This window comes from Semicossyphus pulcher, unplaced genomic scaffold (assembly GCF_022749685.1).
Source record: "Semicossyphus pulcher isolate SPU_LCO1_2020_fin unplaced genomic scaffold, fSemPul1.0.p SCAF_7, whole genome shotgun sequence".
NCBI classification, from domain to species: Eukaryota; Metazoa; Chordata; class Actinopteri; order Labriformes; family Labridae; genus Semicossyphus; species Semicossyphus pulcher.
The window spans coordinates 7,749,455-7,765,056 of record NW_027211748.1 but is presented as its reverse complement, the minus strand read 5'-3'; the positions used below and the strand labels follow the sequence as shown (position 1 = coordinate 7,765,056).

General features: G+C 40.0%; 2 protein-coding genes across 2 annotated transcripts in view; both read right to left on the bottom strand.

The window, feature by feature from the left end:
• Positions 1–1,315: 1,315 nt before the first annotated feature.
• Positions 1,316–6,606, bottom strand: ifi30a (IFI30 lysosomal thiol reductase a). The gene is made up of 7 exons (XM_069685118.1): positions 6,375–6,606; positions 5,041–5,229; positions 4,724–4,798; positions 4,368–4,454; positions 4,090–4,242; positions 1,701–1,769; positions 1,316–1,565 (listed from the first exon to the last, which is right to left on the bottom strand). The coding sequence occupies exons 1-7, from the start codon at positions 6,504–6,506 to the stop codon at positions 1,497–1,499; spliced, it is 774 nt and encodes a 257-aa protein (XP_069541219.1). The 5' UTR covers positions 6,507–6,606; the 3' UTR covers positions 1,316–1,496.
• A 1,379-nt stretch (positions 6,607–7,985) lies between these two features.
• The window catches only part of pik3r2 (phosphoinositide-3-kinase, regulatory subunit 2 (beta)), a 37,599-nt gene continuing 29,982 nt past the window's right edge, over positions 7,986–15,602 (bottom strand). Inside the window, exon 16 of the mRNA XM_069684350.1 lies at positions 7,986–14,843. Within this exon, the coding sequence (XP_069540451.1) occupies positions 14,636–14,843 (208 nt within the window). The 3' untranslated portion in view covers positions 7,986–14,635. The remainder of the gene's footprint in view (positions 14,844–15,602) is intronic.

Here is a 15,602-nt window from a genome sequence, read left to right as displayed (position 1 = left end):
GAACAAGACAACTGGGGAGGAAATACCAGAGGAGGATACAGATACCACATTGAAGATCAGATATGAAGCACTTTGTGGTACCAATAACTCCTCAGTGAAGAAGAACTACCTCCCCGCCTCTTCACAAACCCTCAGCTGTCATTAGCACATGTTGGAGTTGGCATCTTCACCTGCTACTGCAGCCGTTTTAACACTTAAACCCAACTGAATGCAAAGTCAAAGAATAGTTCAGAAATCCGCCCTTCAAGCAGCAAATGAGAAGCCTGAAAACGTAAGCTGGCAGAGAGATTGAGGCGGTGGAGCTGCCTGCATGACAGGCCATTATTCATGTGTGTCTATCAGACTGTAGAATCAGTGGTTTTCATGAATCCAGACCTTCTGGTTCGGCAAGTCTCCGGCTTTAATCAAGCAGCTGCCGACAATCTGTCAGTGCAACTTTTTCACAGTGTAAACACAGCTTTGGAATGACTTACTATTTCTGACTGGATTTGAGTCCATGATAAACATTGATTAAGATGTTGTGGGCTTTAAGGACCCTACCTCTTCAGCAGGTTCTTCAGTTGTAAAATGTACTTATATAGCACTTTTCTAGTCTTGTGACCACTCAAAACTGCTTTTACACTACACATCACATTCACCCAGTCACACACTGACGGCAAAGACCCAAGACCTATGCCCACCAGGAGCAATGTGGAATTCGGTGTCTTGCCCAAGGACACTTGACTGTAGCAGTCAGGGATCGAACCCCCAACCTTCCAGACAGACTCTACCACTGAACCACAGCCGCCCCTGACTCATTGAATCACTCATGTTTTCAGTGCCCTAGTTTTGATCAGTGGTTTGCTTATTTAGGTGTGAATGATGTGGTATTAAGTACATGTTAAATTACTGAATATTATATGAACAGTGTAAAACTTTTTCAGGATGATTTAGCAGCCTACACTGGGATTAGAAGAATTAACGATTGGCTGTTTAACATGTGTTTGATGTAATATTGAGTATACTTTACGGATTATTGCATATTGCTTATTATATCAATCAGGCAGATTTCACTGGGTGCAGAATTAAGGATTTTACTCTGTTTAACGAACATACCTGTTTAATGAAAGTATGACCTGACAAACAGTCCTTTCTCTAACTTCCATGTTCAGGTGAGTTACTCTTTGCATCTCTTTCATTACAACTGCTAACAGGGTGCTATATATGCTATATGGCGCCATCTAGTGGACAAGAAGAAAATTGACTCCTATAACGTGTTTAAAATGCTTCAAAAAGCATTTATGTTTCCAGAAGATGACATTTCAATGATGACACATTTTGTTTGAAAAGTAAATTGTATTTGTATTGTGTGAATTTTAAAACGAGATGATTATGTTTCCCTTTATAAAACAGATTGTAAAATCACAGATACAAAAATATTCAATGATATTCCTCAGTGCTCTTATTTAGTGGCCACACCTGGAACAGAGCAAGCATAAATGTGTAGTGCAGCTCCTTCACTCATTGTGGCAGTAGCTCTTGAAATGTGTCCTCTTGGTCCCTCCACAGGCTTCAGGCTTGGTGCCCTGGAAAAAAAACAGAAGAGTTAGACGTCAAAGGTCAAGTCTGAGCAAACGACACATTAGTTCCTAATGTTTGGGCTTAAAAAACAGCAGATTGGAGTCAATAAATAACTTGGGTGTGATTCACATTAGCTGTACCTTATACATGCTGCAGACCAGAGCGAACAGGGAAGTCGAAGCCTTCTCCTGCAGTTCTTCTGTGTGCACCTGCAAATTAATTAAATTAGCATCAAAATAAGTATTTAGGCAGAAGACAGGTAGTTAAGCTGACTTTTTAACACAGCAGATCAGAATGGGAGTCCTTGGAAAAACCACATCAAAGTGTATGCGTCACCTCCACAGTGTAAATGTGAGTTAGCAGCGTGCGTCATGAACCAAACTGACGTTCAAAGATTACAAGCAGCCTCGGGTGGCTTTGGGATAAAGTGTAAATGAGGTCACATTGTTGGAAACTGACTCGCAGGTTTGACTGCATACAACAGCTGCATGTTATGTATAATGTGAAGGAACACAGGTTTCAGCGCAGACAAACACAGATTGTTGCATCACAAAACTATAGCTTCAATAGGGCAACAAACACCTCTGTTAAAAAGGTCAACTGTGAGTGAGCTTTACAAGGCTGGTATTTAACACAGAGATAATTATCACAAAGATGAAACATCAGAGGTAGAAAAGCTACATTTAAATGGTGTTATGAGCCATCTGTCCCGCCATCTGAATGGAGCCAGAGCATGATTTTATAGTAGTGTTTTGCGTTAGATACAATCTGCATGTGGACAACTTTTTCTGGATGGTGATGTCATAGCAAAGACATTTCAGTCCACTTACCAGGGGGCAGCCCTTGCTGCCAAGATCACTGCTTCTGATTTTCCCACAGTTCAACATATTTCCCTTCACACATACAGCACATGTGAGAAAATATGTGGGAATATTTTGAGAATACCATAGAGGAATGTAATACAACTGGGGGAATCATTTTTAAAATCCCAATTCAAACATAAAAGTATAATTTTTTTTCATCAAATAAAGTGGATTAAGTGTTTCATTGTGTGGTGCTGGCATGTTATCTGGATTTGCACACATGGGAAAGATAACATGACAAATTAACATGGATCCTTTTTTCACATTTTCTGTTCAAGCCTTATTTGACAAACCAAGTGTTAAAAGTCTTTCAGGTCTGATGTGGCACCTTTAAGCTCCAGGAAGAGCAACAGGCACACCTGTGCTTTCTGGAGTCACAAGACACATGTGACCTCTTTCTGCCCTAAGTCAGTGCGCTGAAAAAAAACAAGGAGTGCCAATTTCACAGTTTGCTCTGTGAACAACCAGACCTGCGTTACCTCATGCTCATCAAGAGTGTCTAAATTGAGTTATTCTTTAATGTTTATTAGCTTATAATGAAATCTCTTTGTAAATTTGTTTGAGGAGTACTCTGACTTTTAAGAACTACATCAAATTTGAGTTTGTTAATCAAAGTAGTAAAGATTGTAAAGGGCCAGTTCGCCGATTTTCAACCTTAGTCCTATCATGCTATCATGGGGAGCTAACGCCAAAAAAAAATGTTGCTCTGTGGCTTTGGCGGACGCTATCTGCTTCTCCAATGGGCCCTGGAAAACCTCTGCCAGACTACGTAAAACGCGTCATCTGGCGGAGGCCAGGGAGCTTGATAAACTACACTTCCTCAATCTAGGACGCCGCCTCCGATGTCATGTCTCATTCAAAATCGTCAGGTTTGAAATGTAGACTGCAGACCTGAAGATTTTTTTTAGACGATTCACCGGTATATTCTCATCGTATTTCGGATTCTGTACCGCTCTAAGCCATTGCCTGCAGCGAAACGGTAGTATTTCACTCCAGTGTCTCTCGCTGGGCCGTTCCTTTCGGAGGGAGGGGCGCGATGCACGCTGAGTGTTGTAGGAATGTAGAATGGGCGAAACCCGTTTTTTCTCCACAGCTATGGCGCCAATTTCAAATATTATTGCTTCTATCGATTACAGAGAACACCAGCTTCGACTGACAGTGGCAGTTTCTCCATTAATGAGAGTAGTAAAGTTGTTAAGATGACTAAATACAAGGACTTGACCTCTTAGGTTGTACATGTTTCATTATCGATAGTTAATACAAACCCTACAATTGACAAGTTAAAGGTGAACTGAAGTCACAATAAAGTCCTTTTTGTGGAATGTGCTGGCTCACCGCCCCTAATTCTGATGTCTCTTATCCAATATTCAATGTCCCTGAGCTCCAACCCTCCCGAATTAGGTTACACCTAAAAACCCAAGTTCAAAATCAAGCTTGTATTCCCAATATGGTGATCAGCTCATCTCTGGTGTCTGATTATTGTCGTAGACAGGCTGAGCTTTTTTTCTTCGTTTTTTTGGAAAACTTTTCAGCAAACTCCAGTTTTAAGTTATCATACCATCGTACATCATACCATAGATCTAGGGCTGTGGTGCTGTGCTTCTGAGTTACATTAACAGAGCATCACACACATCAGTCGCATCTCTAGTCGCATCTGGAGCCTCACCCCATTTACGGTAATCCATGGCACATATTGGTGTGGAGGGTTCAGGCCCTCAGTCTTCAAGGCGTTCTGATGCATCAGCTGGTTTCCCTGATCCCCTTTCACACAGCCCATGAGACTGTCCCAGTTCAGCTGAGGGCTGTAGAGGTTAGCACACTACAAACAATAGAGAGAAATAAACACAACTTCAGTAGTGAAATAATAATGTTGGTTCAGAGGAGAGAGAGAGCGACACATGCTAAAGAACTGGGTAAATATGCAGACACACTCGAGTTACTTACGGTCTGTGCTGACTTGATCACGTCGCTGGAGGACTCCATACAGAAGATGATCGGGAAAGCCATATTGGTCATGTTCATTAAACAGGTCTGCAAGAAACAAGGCAGTTAACAAATCACAATAAAGTTACAGCACTGTGGAACTACCACGAGAAAAAACGACTATTTAATTTAGAAAATACTGATTTTGAATTCCAAACATTTCTCTAAACAATTATAATGCTTTAAAAACGCCTAGATTTTTACAAATCCACACTGCATGCTCTGGATTTGTTTTACTCTACTAATGCAGATTACATGGTTACAAATTGTAGTTACAGTATTACACAGCTACTTGTGCATTTTGGTTGTAACTTTACCTCAATCATGTTGCCCAGACATTCCTGTTCTCCATGCTGGCACTCATACACATACTTCTGTCCATCAGGTTTCTCCTGGGGTGGGGTTAATGCAACAGAATTATGGTGAAAGACGAAGACACAATTTCACAACCAAGATTATGACATACTTCACATGATTTCCCTTTCTTGCCAGTAAAGTAAAGGGCATACAGTGTTGTTTATTATTATAAAGTGATCACATATAGATTCACACAGGCTATCTTATTGTATGTACTACATTTATAGAGGAACTACAGTCCCATCATGCCACAGTCAGTGCTTAGTTCACTTCTTACACGTGCATTGCCATAGGGCACCAGAGTAACGGTCATGATTTCATTCAACAAAAGCCAGGTGGGGAAGAGCATCTCAACGAGGAAAAGCCTGCAGCCCGGGCACAGGCTCTCATAGTAAAGCGCCACCTCAACTGGAGCATCTGTTTGATGGGACCGGGTGAAGTTTGCCTCCAGGCACTGCTTCAAAACCTGCACAAAGGGGCAAAAGTGAGGAGGTTAACCTTTGTTTGAAGGTCTCTGTTTATCTTTGAGTATATGCGTAGTCTGCAAGGTCAGTCTATTTTATATTTACCTGGCAGCATTAGAAGAGCTTGTGTTGTTAATCTTATCAATTTCAAATTTCAGCTGAAAGATTTACATTTAGTTTTACATATCTGAGTATGTGGATTTCAGCCTGCATTCAGATGGTGTTGAAAAATCGGAAAAATAACTTTCAGAGCCAAAGAAAATTGTACCAGATTACCGAGTCGGCACACTTCACGCCTTATTGCGCAGAATAAACATGGCGGACAAAATTAAATCTCGTCTTGATGGTCAAACACTTTGTATCAATTCACCTAAACATTTTTGACTCATTGGTAGGCTGTAATTATTAGGTTGTTGCCGTTAGTTGTTATCCATGTAGAGTAACCTAGGTTAGGTTTTAGAGTAATTAAATACAAACCGTTATATTTGTAGCATCTATGTTGTTTCCATATTACGACCTAAAGCTCTTGAACACACCGAAGTCGGAAGAACGACTTTGTAATTCGGGAAATTGGAACATCCGAGGAGCACTGAATGCAGCATAACTGTCAAAGGCAGCATCACTTATTAGGATTTTACGCCTTCGCTGATATATTCAGACACCGACGAGGTGGTGCCAACTAAAAAAGAAATTTCTGACATAATTTTGGTTACTGCTCATAAAACTTAGCTAACATTCAAGTGGCGTTAATATGACGTCACGAACATTTTGGAGGAGGCAGTTCTTTCTGTACATCGACAACTCGAAGTTTATTTTTTTAATTATTATTACTTTGTACCAACACACTTACAACAGGCTCAGTGAGAAGCTGTATTCTGGAGGGGCATTCGTTTAATAAGGACTGTTGTCAGTTTCACGATCTAATGATTTAGCTAAGCTAGCTAGTAAGTGAACTAGTGACGTAACGTAGCGTCGTGTTGCCTACTGTTGCTATAGTTTCCTGCTGTTCTAGCTTAACGGTAGTGGTAATGGTGGTTCAACCTCACCGGAAGTATATCTGAGGTGTCATGTGATTTAAAACACAGAAAGATAATTTTACGGTAATTCATTGGGCTAAACTATTTCCTTATAACACCAATAAGCTTACCCCGCATTGGATAGCTGTGTCCAGAGATGAGCACCACTTTGACGGAGGAAGGGAGCATGAAGTGGGTAGTGCAAAACCGGCGTCCTGAGCGCTAAACCAGATAGTTAAAACCAGCAGCAGGGCAGCCTTCATCTTCTGTTGCAGTTGTAGTGTATCAGACACTATTAAACAAAGTTTACAGCGACACAACACTAACCTACAACCTACTGAAACGTTCAGTTTAAATACAGGTCCAACGCTTCCTCGTGAAGATAACCTATTTTTTGATTGGCTCCTGGTCATATGATGGAGCCGGCGTCACTTGTTACTACCATAGACCTGTACGGAGAGACCAAAGAAGTGAGTTAAAAGTGTCATGAGATTTATGTGTACATCGGTCTGCCATCATGCAAATTTTCACACCCTAAAGTCAAGTTAGTTGGCAATTATTTTGTTGGCCTTCTTGGTAGGTATTTTAACTATTTTTAAAGGGAAGAAATGTGCTATACTATAACTTTTTCTTGGATGCATTATGAGTTGAAGAACTGGTTACGAATACATATACAAATTGAATGAATAATTAATTAATAAATCTTCAATTAATTTTATACTGAAACACCTATTACACTTTTACAAGTATTCTTAAAGGAAGTTAAATTGTGACTGGGGAATGCACCTTTACCACAACTGCTGCATGAAGGAGAACTGTCCTTGCACAGATAAAGAGCAATGAGGAAATGCTGAATATATATATGAGGAGTTGATGTCTTGTGATCAGTTCACTAACTTTGTTGTTATTGTTATTTTAAGGACTAGTTTTCATGGCATCATCTGGCTTGTTATGAAAGCATTTTATCAGCTCAGTTCCTCAGTCCATAGGTCTTGCTCAAGAAGAGTCATGAGAAACACATACTGCATCAAAAACCCTTAAAGTTATAAAAAGGTTCAACCTGGTGACTTTCACATGATCTCTGAAACCAAGACAGAGGCAAAAGAACAGGACAGGACACATCATAATCATGCATGACTGACTCTGCTTCCTGTTTGTGTTTTGGCTTAGACGGTTACAGATAAAAAACAAAATATCATATTGAAAATGCAGCTTTTTTTTCAAGGTTTCAGGGTTTATTGTACAGTACACTGGTTTATCTGTGTTACTTTAACATTTGTGTTCCTTTGCTATTCTTAGAAATGTCAACACATAGCCTATTGTCTCACTTCCCCCTAGTTGTATATAGAAATTCAGATACTTCTGCTTCGAGTTTCTTGAGTTTCACTGAACCTTTACTATAAAAACACATTTTGTACAGTTATGTTTACATAAGGTGTTTCTCAAAAAAAGCATTGTGTATCATTGAGGCCGAGCTAATGTGTTGAATGCATTCATTTCCTCATAAAACATTTGCAAATATTTCAAATTCTGCATTGTTCACTGACGTTCACTTGCTGGCAGTCTTCGTCTTCACTGCTTGAAAATGAGGGATGCCATATTTTTTTAAGGCCAGCAGAGTCAGCAAGATTATAAGTAGGACACAAATATATGAGTATGAGAAAGTGTGACAAGGTGATGATTAGCTTTTTATGATCATAAAGCAAAGCTCAAAGAAACAGACAGCAGTAAACTTCATTTCATATATCTTTTATTGTCTTTTAAAATCATTGCATCAGCCTAAAGAAAGAACCGTACAGAAGAAAGAGTACCTGTCTGAGGACAAACACAACTCTGAAGCAAGCTGTACACAAGAGAGAAAGAAAGAAATGTCGCATCTGAATTAAGACAGACCAACGTGAGGAAGGGTAACACAAGAGAAGAGAACAATAACCATCGTTTTTCGTGCATAGGGGGGTTGGGCACACCTCAACCGATACGCCTCTACTGGCTGAAACAACAGTGCTCCCTCTGAGTTCAATTGCACTTTGGTGTAGAGTAGCTTTATCTGACTGCCCCGTTCACTTCCATTCATTGTTTTTGAAAGAAATAAACCACATTATTATTTACTATTTAAGAAGAACCAGATATCTGTTGTTGCTGTAGAGGCAGTGATGTATTAGGCAACTTGTTGGGCAACATTTAGAGCAAAGGAGACGAGATGCTGCTTTGTTATTAGAGTAAAAATGCGGGAAATGTTGCGCCCGCTGTTGCCAAATGGATCACTTCCAATCTTGTGTCCAATATGCAAAGTTGGGTCTTGAATATGAACTACTGTACACCAGTGAAATTACTACAAAAATACTACTACATTCCCATCAGAGTTACGAAAGAAATGGCAACCTTTCAGGTCCAGACTGAGAAGTGAAGATCGGGTGAAGGCAGAAAAGGGGAAGTGAAAGTGCAAGGTTGCAAACGTCATCATATTAAATGGAAATTAAAAAGAAGCTGAGACTACAATGGAAACATTTTGGTCTTAAAACTTAGTAAATCAACCGAGAGAGCAACTGATCCAGCGTTTCATTTGCTGTGTAGTGCAAAATCAAAAATAGGATGCCTCTTGATAATAATTCCTGAATTTTAACTCCGTTTATGAACTAAATCTGTACTCAAGCATGTTCACAGATTGGCGTGTTACAACTATAAGTCACAACATGTGAGTACCACCCGCTATAAATTCTTTGAGCTAAGTCTTTAGCAGAGAAACACCTAGCAGAGTCAAAGTGACGTCGAGCAAACTGTACATAACATAAACAGCAAAAGATGCAACAGTTAGGGTTCAGTCCTGCGTGCACAAGGCTCAGTGTGAGGTGAAGCGTTCAGCAGGTAAAGATTGACAAAGACTGAAGATTACATACAGGATGTTTGACGGAATTTGTGTCGAGTTGTTATTTTGAAGTTGAGGGAGCACTGTTCTCAAATGTGGAAGTAAAAAAAAAGATGAACAAACAGAGAAAACAGAACAAGCAGTCATAACATTTTCAAGTTTAAAATGACAGGAAATAATGAAATATAAATCAATCTATCACGGCCACTTTGAGGGACAGACAGATTGATTCTCAAACGCATATTTACTATTTGGTTAATTACATATTGTAAACATTTGTATTTCTTTTTTTTTTTCTGTATGGAGGAAAAAATTTCAAGCTAGCTTATTTTTTTCTTTATAGGCTCTGTAAGGTTATCATTAACAGATATGAACAAACAAACAAAAACACGTTGACAGACAAATCTATGAGCTTTTTTAAAAAGCCAAATAAAAAAACTAAATATACTCAGGCACCATAAAAGAACACTTTCTAATGCCATCATTGTTCAATGTACAAAGATCCGTGTAAAGGAGTGATCATGAACCGTTGAATCGTGTACCTTTGTCTCTTTAAACAACCCTTCAGCAACCACAGAGATCCTCCAAAGAGAGCTACAGTGGTAAGATGGTTCACTCTGTTTCAGCATCAGTGTCCAAGTCTGTGGTGGATCTCTGTGGAAGCATCCTAAGTGTGTCTTTTGTGGTGCAACTTTAACACTCTGTCTACAAACAAAAACCAGAATCATCCAAATGACAGAACAGATTCTCACGTTCAAGAAAACAAACAAACAAAAAAAAAACTCCTCTCTAATATTTAATAAATGCAAAGCAGCCAAGACTGCATTTAACATATAGACTCAGCTCTGTAAATATTAACACATGTACATAAGCTTGCTTCATCCTCTGAATGCACCTGATAATCATGCTTAATAGATTACATGAATGTCGATCGACTGTAACCACAAAGTTTCGATGAAGCTCACTGCAGCTGATTAGTAAAAATGCTTGCGTTTCAATAACTGCTCGAACACAAAGCAGCCGCGGAGCAAGTCTAAAGATCACATCAAAGCCTCCTTCTGATTGGTTTCAAGCACAATCCAAATCAGAATGACATCATCCAAAAATATAGATATCTAAGTATATATTTCAAAATATTTATTCTCTAGTATGTCTCTCATTCTTCAAACCTTAGACACCAAATATACGTGTTTCTTTGTGAAAGATGTGCTTTGTGTGTGTGAGGCCGTTTTCAAGAAATATCATTTACAGTGTACCAAAGCTGATGAAAAAATATTCGATTCCTTGAATGATCATTTGTCGCGTAGAAAAATGTTTTTCAAGAAGCTCTGACACAAATGCATATCAAACAGGCGAGCAGGATGAAAGCTTTGAGTGTCAGAGTGACGTCTACCACAAGTCTCAACTCGAAGTCAAAGCGCAATAAAGTCTTCATCGTCTGCCTGCTCTCATTGCTACTGAAGTTGCATTGCTTCTAGCTATTAAACATCTGTGATTAACATGGCATATATGGCAGATGGAGGTGTCTACCTACACTGCAAAAATGTCCATCTTAACAAGTGATACAGGAAGCTGTTCAGTTTATTCTTAACTGAAATATTTGGGCAAAAACTGCCTAAATGGAGGCAGAACCTTCTCTGAACGGCCTGCAGTGAGATTAACTGCAACTGTCTAGCTCCACTGGCATGACGCTGCAATTAAACATATTCTTAGATATGTTTGTAACTGGTTGGTTAAGTATCCCCAAAAAACCTGACCAAGTTTTCACTTACTCATAGCCATGCAAATGAGCTTTTGAGATATGTCTGTGCAGTGGAGGTGAACTGAATTTAGTTTGTTGCAATAAAATGATATTAATAATATAATAAAAAATCCCCAGACCTTACTGTCAACTGTTTTCTAAGGGACTTTTTTCTTCAGTAAAAGTAGTTCCGCTTCCTTTTTCTTCTTGCTAGTTGAAAGTAAAAACATTCTGTAATCAGGGTGAAGGGATCCTTGTTACTCTTTGCTTGTTAAGTTGGATATTGTTGCTGTGTGGACACAAATTGCATAATGAGCCAGCAGCTCTCTTTAAACACGCTTTGAAAAGTATTACAGAGTTCGTACAGCCCATATAGTAAAACTACCTCTATAAGGAAAACATTGCAATCAGTCAAAAGCATCAGAATTACGTGACAGTTGTTGACCGTAAAAACAACAAAAGCATATACTGTACACTGTATACTCCGATATCATAAAGTAAAAGGTCGATCCCTCTCGATATACTGTACGGAAAGATCGACTAAAAACACTATCATCAACTGAGCTTCACCACTGTCTGTGAGATTATGGTTGTTGGGCGTTAGACACACTCGTTCGAGCGCGTAGAACAGAAATAAAAGTGCAGTCACAGAAGTGTTGGTCCAACAAACTGGGTAATGGATGTGTCAGCAGCGGCGGATGACTCAACCAGAAAACACTGAGAAATGCTGCGTGCATTAACTTGAGAGCTTATCAAATGAGCTTCAAACAACTGGACTGGGCTACGGATGTGTACGGTTCACATTTCTATCTTATCTGAGTTTTATTCAAACTATAATCAGACAAATAATAATAATTAAAAAAAACACCAAAGAAATCTAGCTTTGGTGCACAGTGAGAGAGAGCACCAAGCTACTGTACAGCCCCCACCATAGAAAGAAGGAATATGTAACAACTAGAGATGTAACAACAAAGAGGCACAACTAAACTCTGTCACTCTCTTATCTAGAACATGCTAAGATCTGCTCTAACACACGCACATACACACAAACACACACAACAACAACTATGCTAATTTGCCAGATACCCTATAGTCTTTGATAAATGGCAGATGTGTGAACCATGGGGCACAGCGTGTGGTGGTGGCGGCGGCACCGTCTTGTAGAGCGACGCTCCACTGACACGAGGAGAAGACGAGCTCAGCACAACGACTAAAGGCACTTCTAATCTTTCTCACGCACATGTTGAAATAGCCCTCAAATCAGAAGCAGCGCCGTCACCTCTGGTTTCATTCTTGGGATTTTCTACTTGCCAAGAAGTGTGCAAAGTACAGTACGATTGGTTCGCCCTGACAGAAATCAGATTTTAAAATGGGAAAATGTTGCTACCTGAAGTTTGTGAATCAACATTTTAGAAGTTTCTGGAAGTTTCAGATGAAACAGGTTTGATATTGACTCATTGATCTGCATGATCAGGAGAGTAGGTATACTTTAACTTCTCTCTCTCCTCAACAGAAATAAATCCAAAATGTCCGAGCTTTAAAAACAGTGCACTTCTTTTCTAAAACCTTCTGTTTCCAATGAACGGTGACTCTTCTATTCCTCTCTACAAAAATACTTCTTCTCTTTTTGGCAATCTGAGTCTACTGTAAGAAAATCGATATTCATTCTCAAGAAATCAACAATGTAATCAAATTTAAAAGAGGCGTCATCACCGTACAATATAACTGAATAACCTCCTCAACGAATGAACTGTGCTTTGAAAGTGACGAACAATAAAGATGGTACAATCTTAACCTCAAGCCGAATGAACATGAGGGAAACGGGAGCCTGCCATGCACAGAACAGAGGAACTGACCAGGGAGATCTGAAACTTAAACCACATGCGACTGCGTTGTGCATAGTACTACCACACGTCATACTACGCACCACAAAAAGCACAATTATCAAGAAAAACAACACCCCAAATGAAGGACTCCATGCACACGGAACTAGATAATCTCTCAGACCACAGAGGCCACGCTGTATGGCAAAAAGGACAGGTTCTTTTTTTTCTTTTCTTTCTTGCTACATGAAAAGACATCCTTCATTTGGCTCACATTAGCTGGATACTGTGCATCCTTTAACTGAATCTAAGAGCATAGCAAATATTCAAAAAAAACAAACAAAGAAAACACAGCGGTGAAACTGTATAAAGTCACATACACTGACTGCATGTGTGTCTGAAATATACTGTACATGAGTTATATTACTGCTTTCTTTTTTTTGTGTACATTAATGTTCTACAGCTCTGTGAGTCAAGCTTGTGATGAAATGAACAGTCAAGCGTGAGGGCGGGACGCAGGAAGTACCGTGAGTAAAATCTGCATTAAAAAAAACAACAACGATAAACATCTGCGAGGACAAAGTACCGCTAAAACAGTCTAATCTAAGAAGAGACAAAGGCAAATACAGTACCGAAGATACGATAATCACATAGATCGATGCTCTGCAGGTGTCTGAAGTATATAAAAACAAGACACATGAGAGGCGCACTAACAGTTATGCCTTAAGTCAATGGCTACAGGTGCTACAGTATTAAAGAGGATGAAAAAAGAAGGAAGAAGTTTGAAACAAAGGGACGTTTGATGCAGGAGGACTTCCACTTAAAGAAACCATGTGGAACTGCATTCATCAATGTACCTCTCCATCTAGTGTATTGTGATGGAGATGTAATACTCGATTCACAATATACCAAATCTGTACCATGCATTTTCAACCTGCAATACAGAATTTACTGTATGTTGTACCTCGATACAAAAGGAGGCCCGCTGAGAGAGCAACATGCCAAAGCAGTTGGAAATAAAGATAATTTCATAAAAAATATACCTATATGTGTGTATCTCTTAAAGCTGTAGCTTCGTCTACGTCGACAGCCGATCATCGCCTCCTTCCTTCTTTCAACCTCGATGCCCCCCCCCCTCCCCGTTCTAGTGACACAGGCTTGTGGTCATTCAAAGCTATTACTATGGCACTTAAGCAAGCTTTAAAATCAATCAATCTTTTTTTTTTAAAACTCCTAAAAACATCAACCCCCCCCAACCACGTCCCCGGCTCCAGTGACTACACCCGCCTGGTCCTCAGCTTCTCAGTCGCCTGCAGGTGTGAAGCGAGCAGCCTGGTTTAGCTAAGCCGGTCCTGTCAGCGGATGACAGCTCAGGCTTTTGTCGACGGAGAGTTTGCAGGCAGTCTGGGGATGACAGATCGGGCCTTTGTCTGCGTGTTTTCAAGGCAAAAAAACAACAAAAAAAGTGCCTCCTGTGAATTTTCCCATCATCCCACCATCTGGTTTCTCTCCTCTCCTCCATGATCGTGAAAAACAGCATGTTTGTGTGCTTATTTGTCTTCTTTTAACACGTTTAGTCTGTTTTTTCTCTGTACCAAATCTTGTTTTTTGTTACTGACACTGTACAGTCATGGCTGGCTAATGCAACACTCTCCTTAAGGTAAAACTCACTGCGTCAGCCAGGCTAACTGTACAGTGCTCGTTTCTGGTAGTAGTGTGCTTATTCTGAAGCCATGCTGTTAGCAAGGAGTGCTCTTTACTGGACTGGGGTCGGTGTGGGAAATAAGCACCAGCCTCAAGCCAAAAAACATGTGAATTGTAAATCATGGCTGTTGAGTCTATTTTTAAATCGCCACTTAAACAAGAACAAACATTGTTCTGAGGTTTATTTTGCCCCAATGCATATGAGCGAAGAATTTTTCTCTCGACCCTGGTTGGCGTCCGACACTGCTGGTGGGTGATTCATCTGGGGTGCTGGTTCTGGTTCTGAGAGCGGGCCAGGACTGGGTAGGCGAGATTTACATTCAGCTGGTCGTTGTGTTGGACCAAGGAGACGTTTTTGTAGTGGAGCACCAGGTCTTTGAGGGATGAGTACAGGTTGTAGGGCTCGGCGAATCCATAGCCTGTGACCGTCTTGTAGATGACGCAGTGCTTGGTGTCGCCCTCCACACTGGAAAGAAGGAGAGAGACCATTTTTACAGATGTCCAACACTGTCATAAGAGTGAAATGTTTTCAATGTTTTTTTTCTTTGTTTAACTTAACTTAAATCACTGACATGTTACTGGCTATACTTAAAATTTTCACTGTCAAATTATTCAGTCTTATTATCTCTGTTTTTGGACTCCTGAGACCTGGCTCTGGAGCGGTTAGATTCTCGTCTGTATTCAAAAGGTAGTACCCAATTGTCATTTGGCGGTAGTGTGAGGTATTTCAAGTTTTCTCTATAAAAAGTGAAGCCTAGTGCAACCAAAACAACTCTAATCACTCTAATAACCAGTTAACTTGCAGGCTGCTAAACAATGAGCTGACACTCGCTGAAAAGGCCAAACCCCTGATGCTAACAATTTATGTATTAGATCAGTGATTCCAAACTCACATCCACAGGCCTGTTAGATGGAGGGAGAAAGACCCCTCTCAATAGGTATGACAAAATAATTTACCTTAGAGAAAAAAACAGGGTTGTGGAGGTGACATGGCGTGAAGTGACCCTAGAGTTTTTGGTGTTCAAACTATTCTTCTCTCTTTTTTCCAGAGGGTCAAATTTACATTTGTACTGCTACTTCATCACATTAGCTTTTAGTTTGACTTTCCTTCTAGCTTGCAAGCTAATTACAACATAACACTGTGTGTTAAGGTGTAACAACTTCCTCAGGTTGGTTGGAACACGCCCAGTGGGCCCAGCTAGAAGGCTACTTGTTTCTGTGTTAG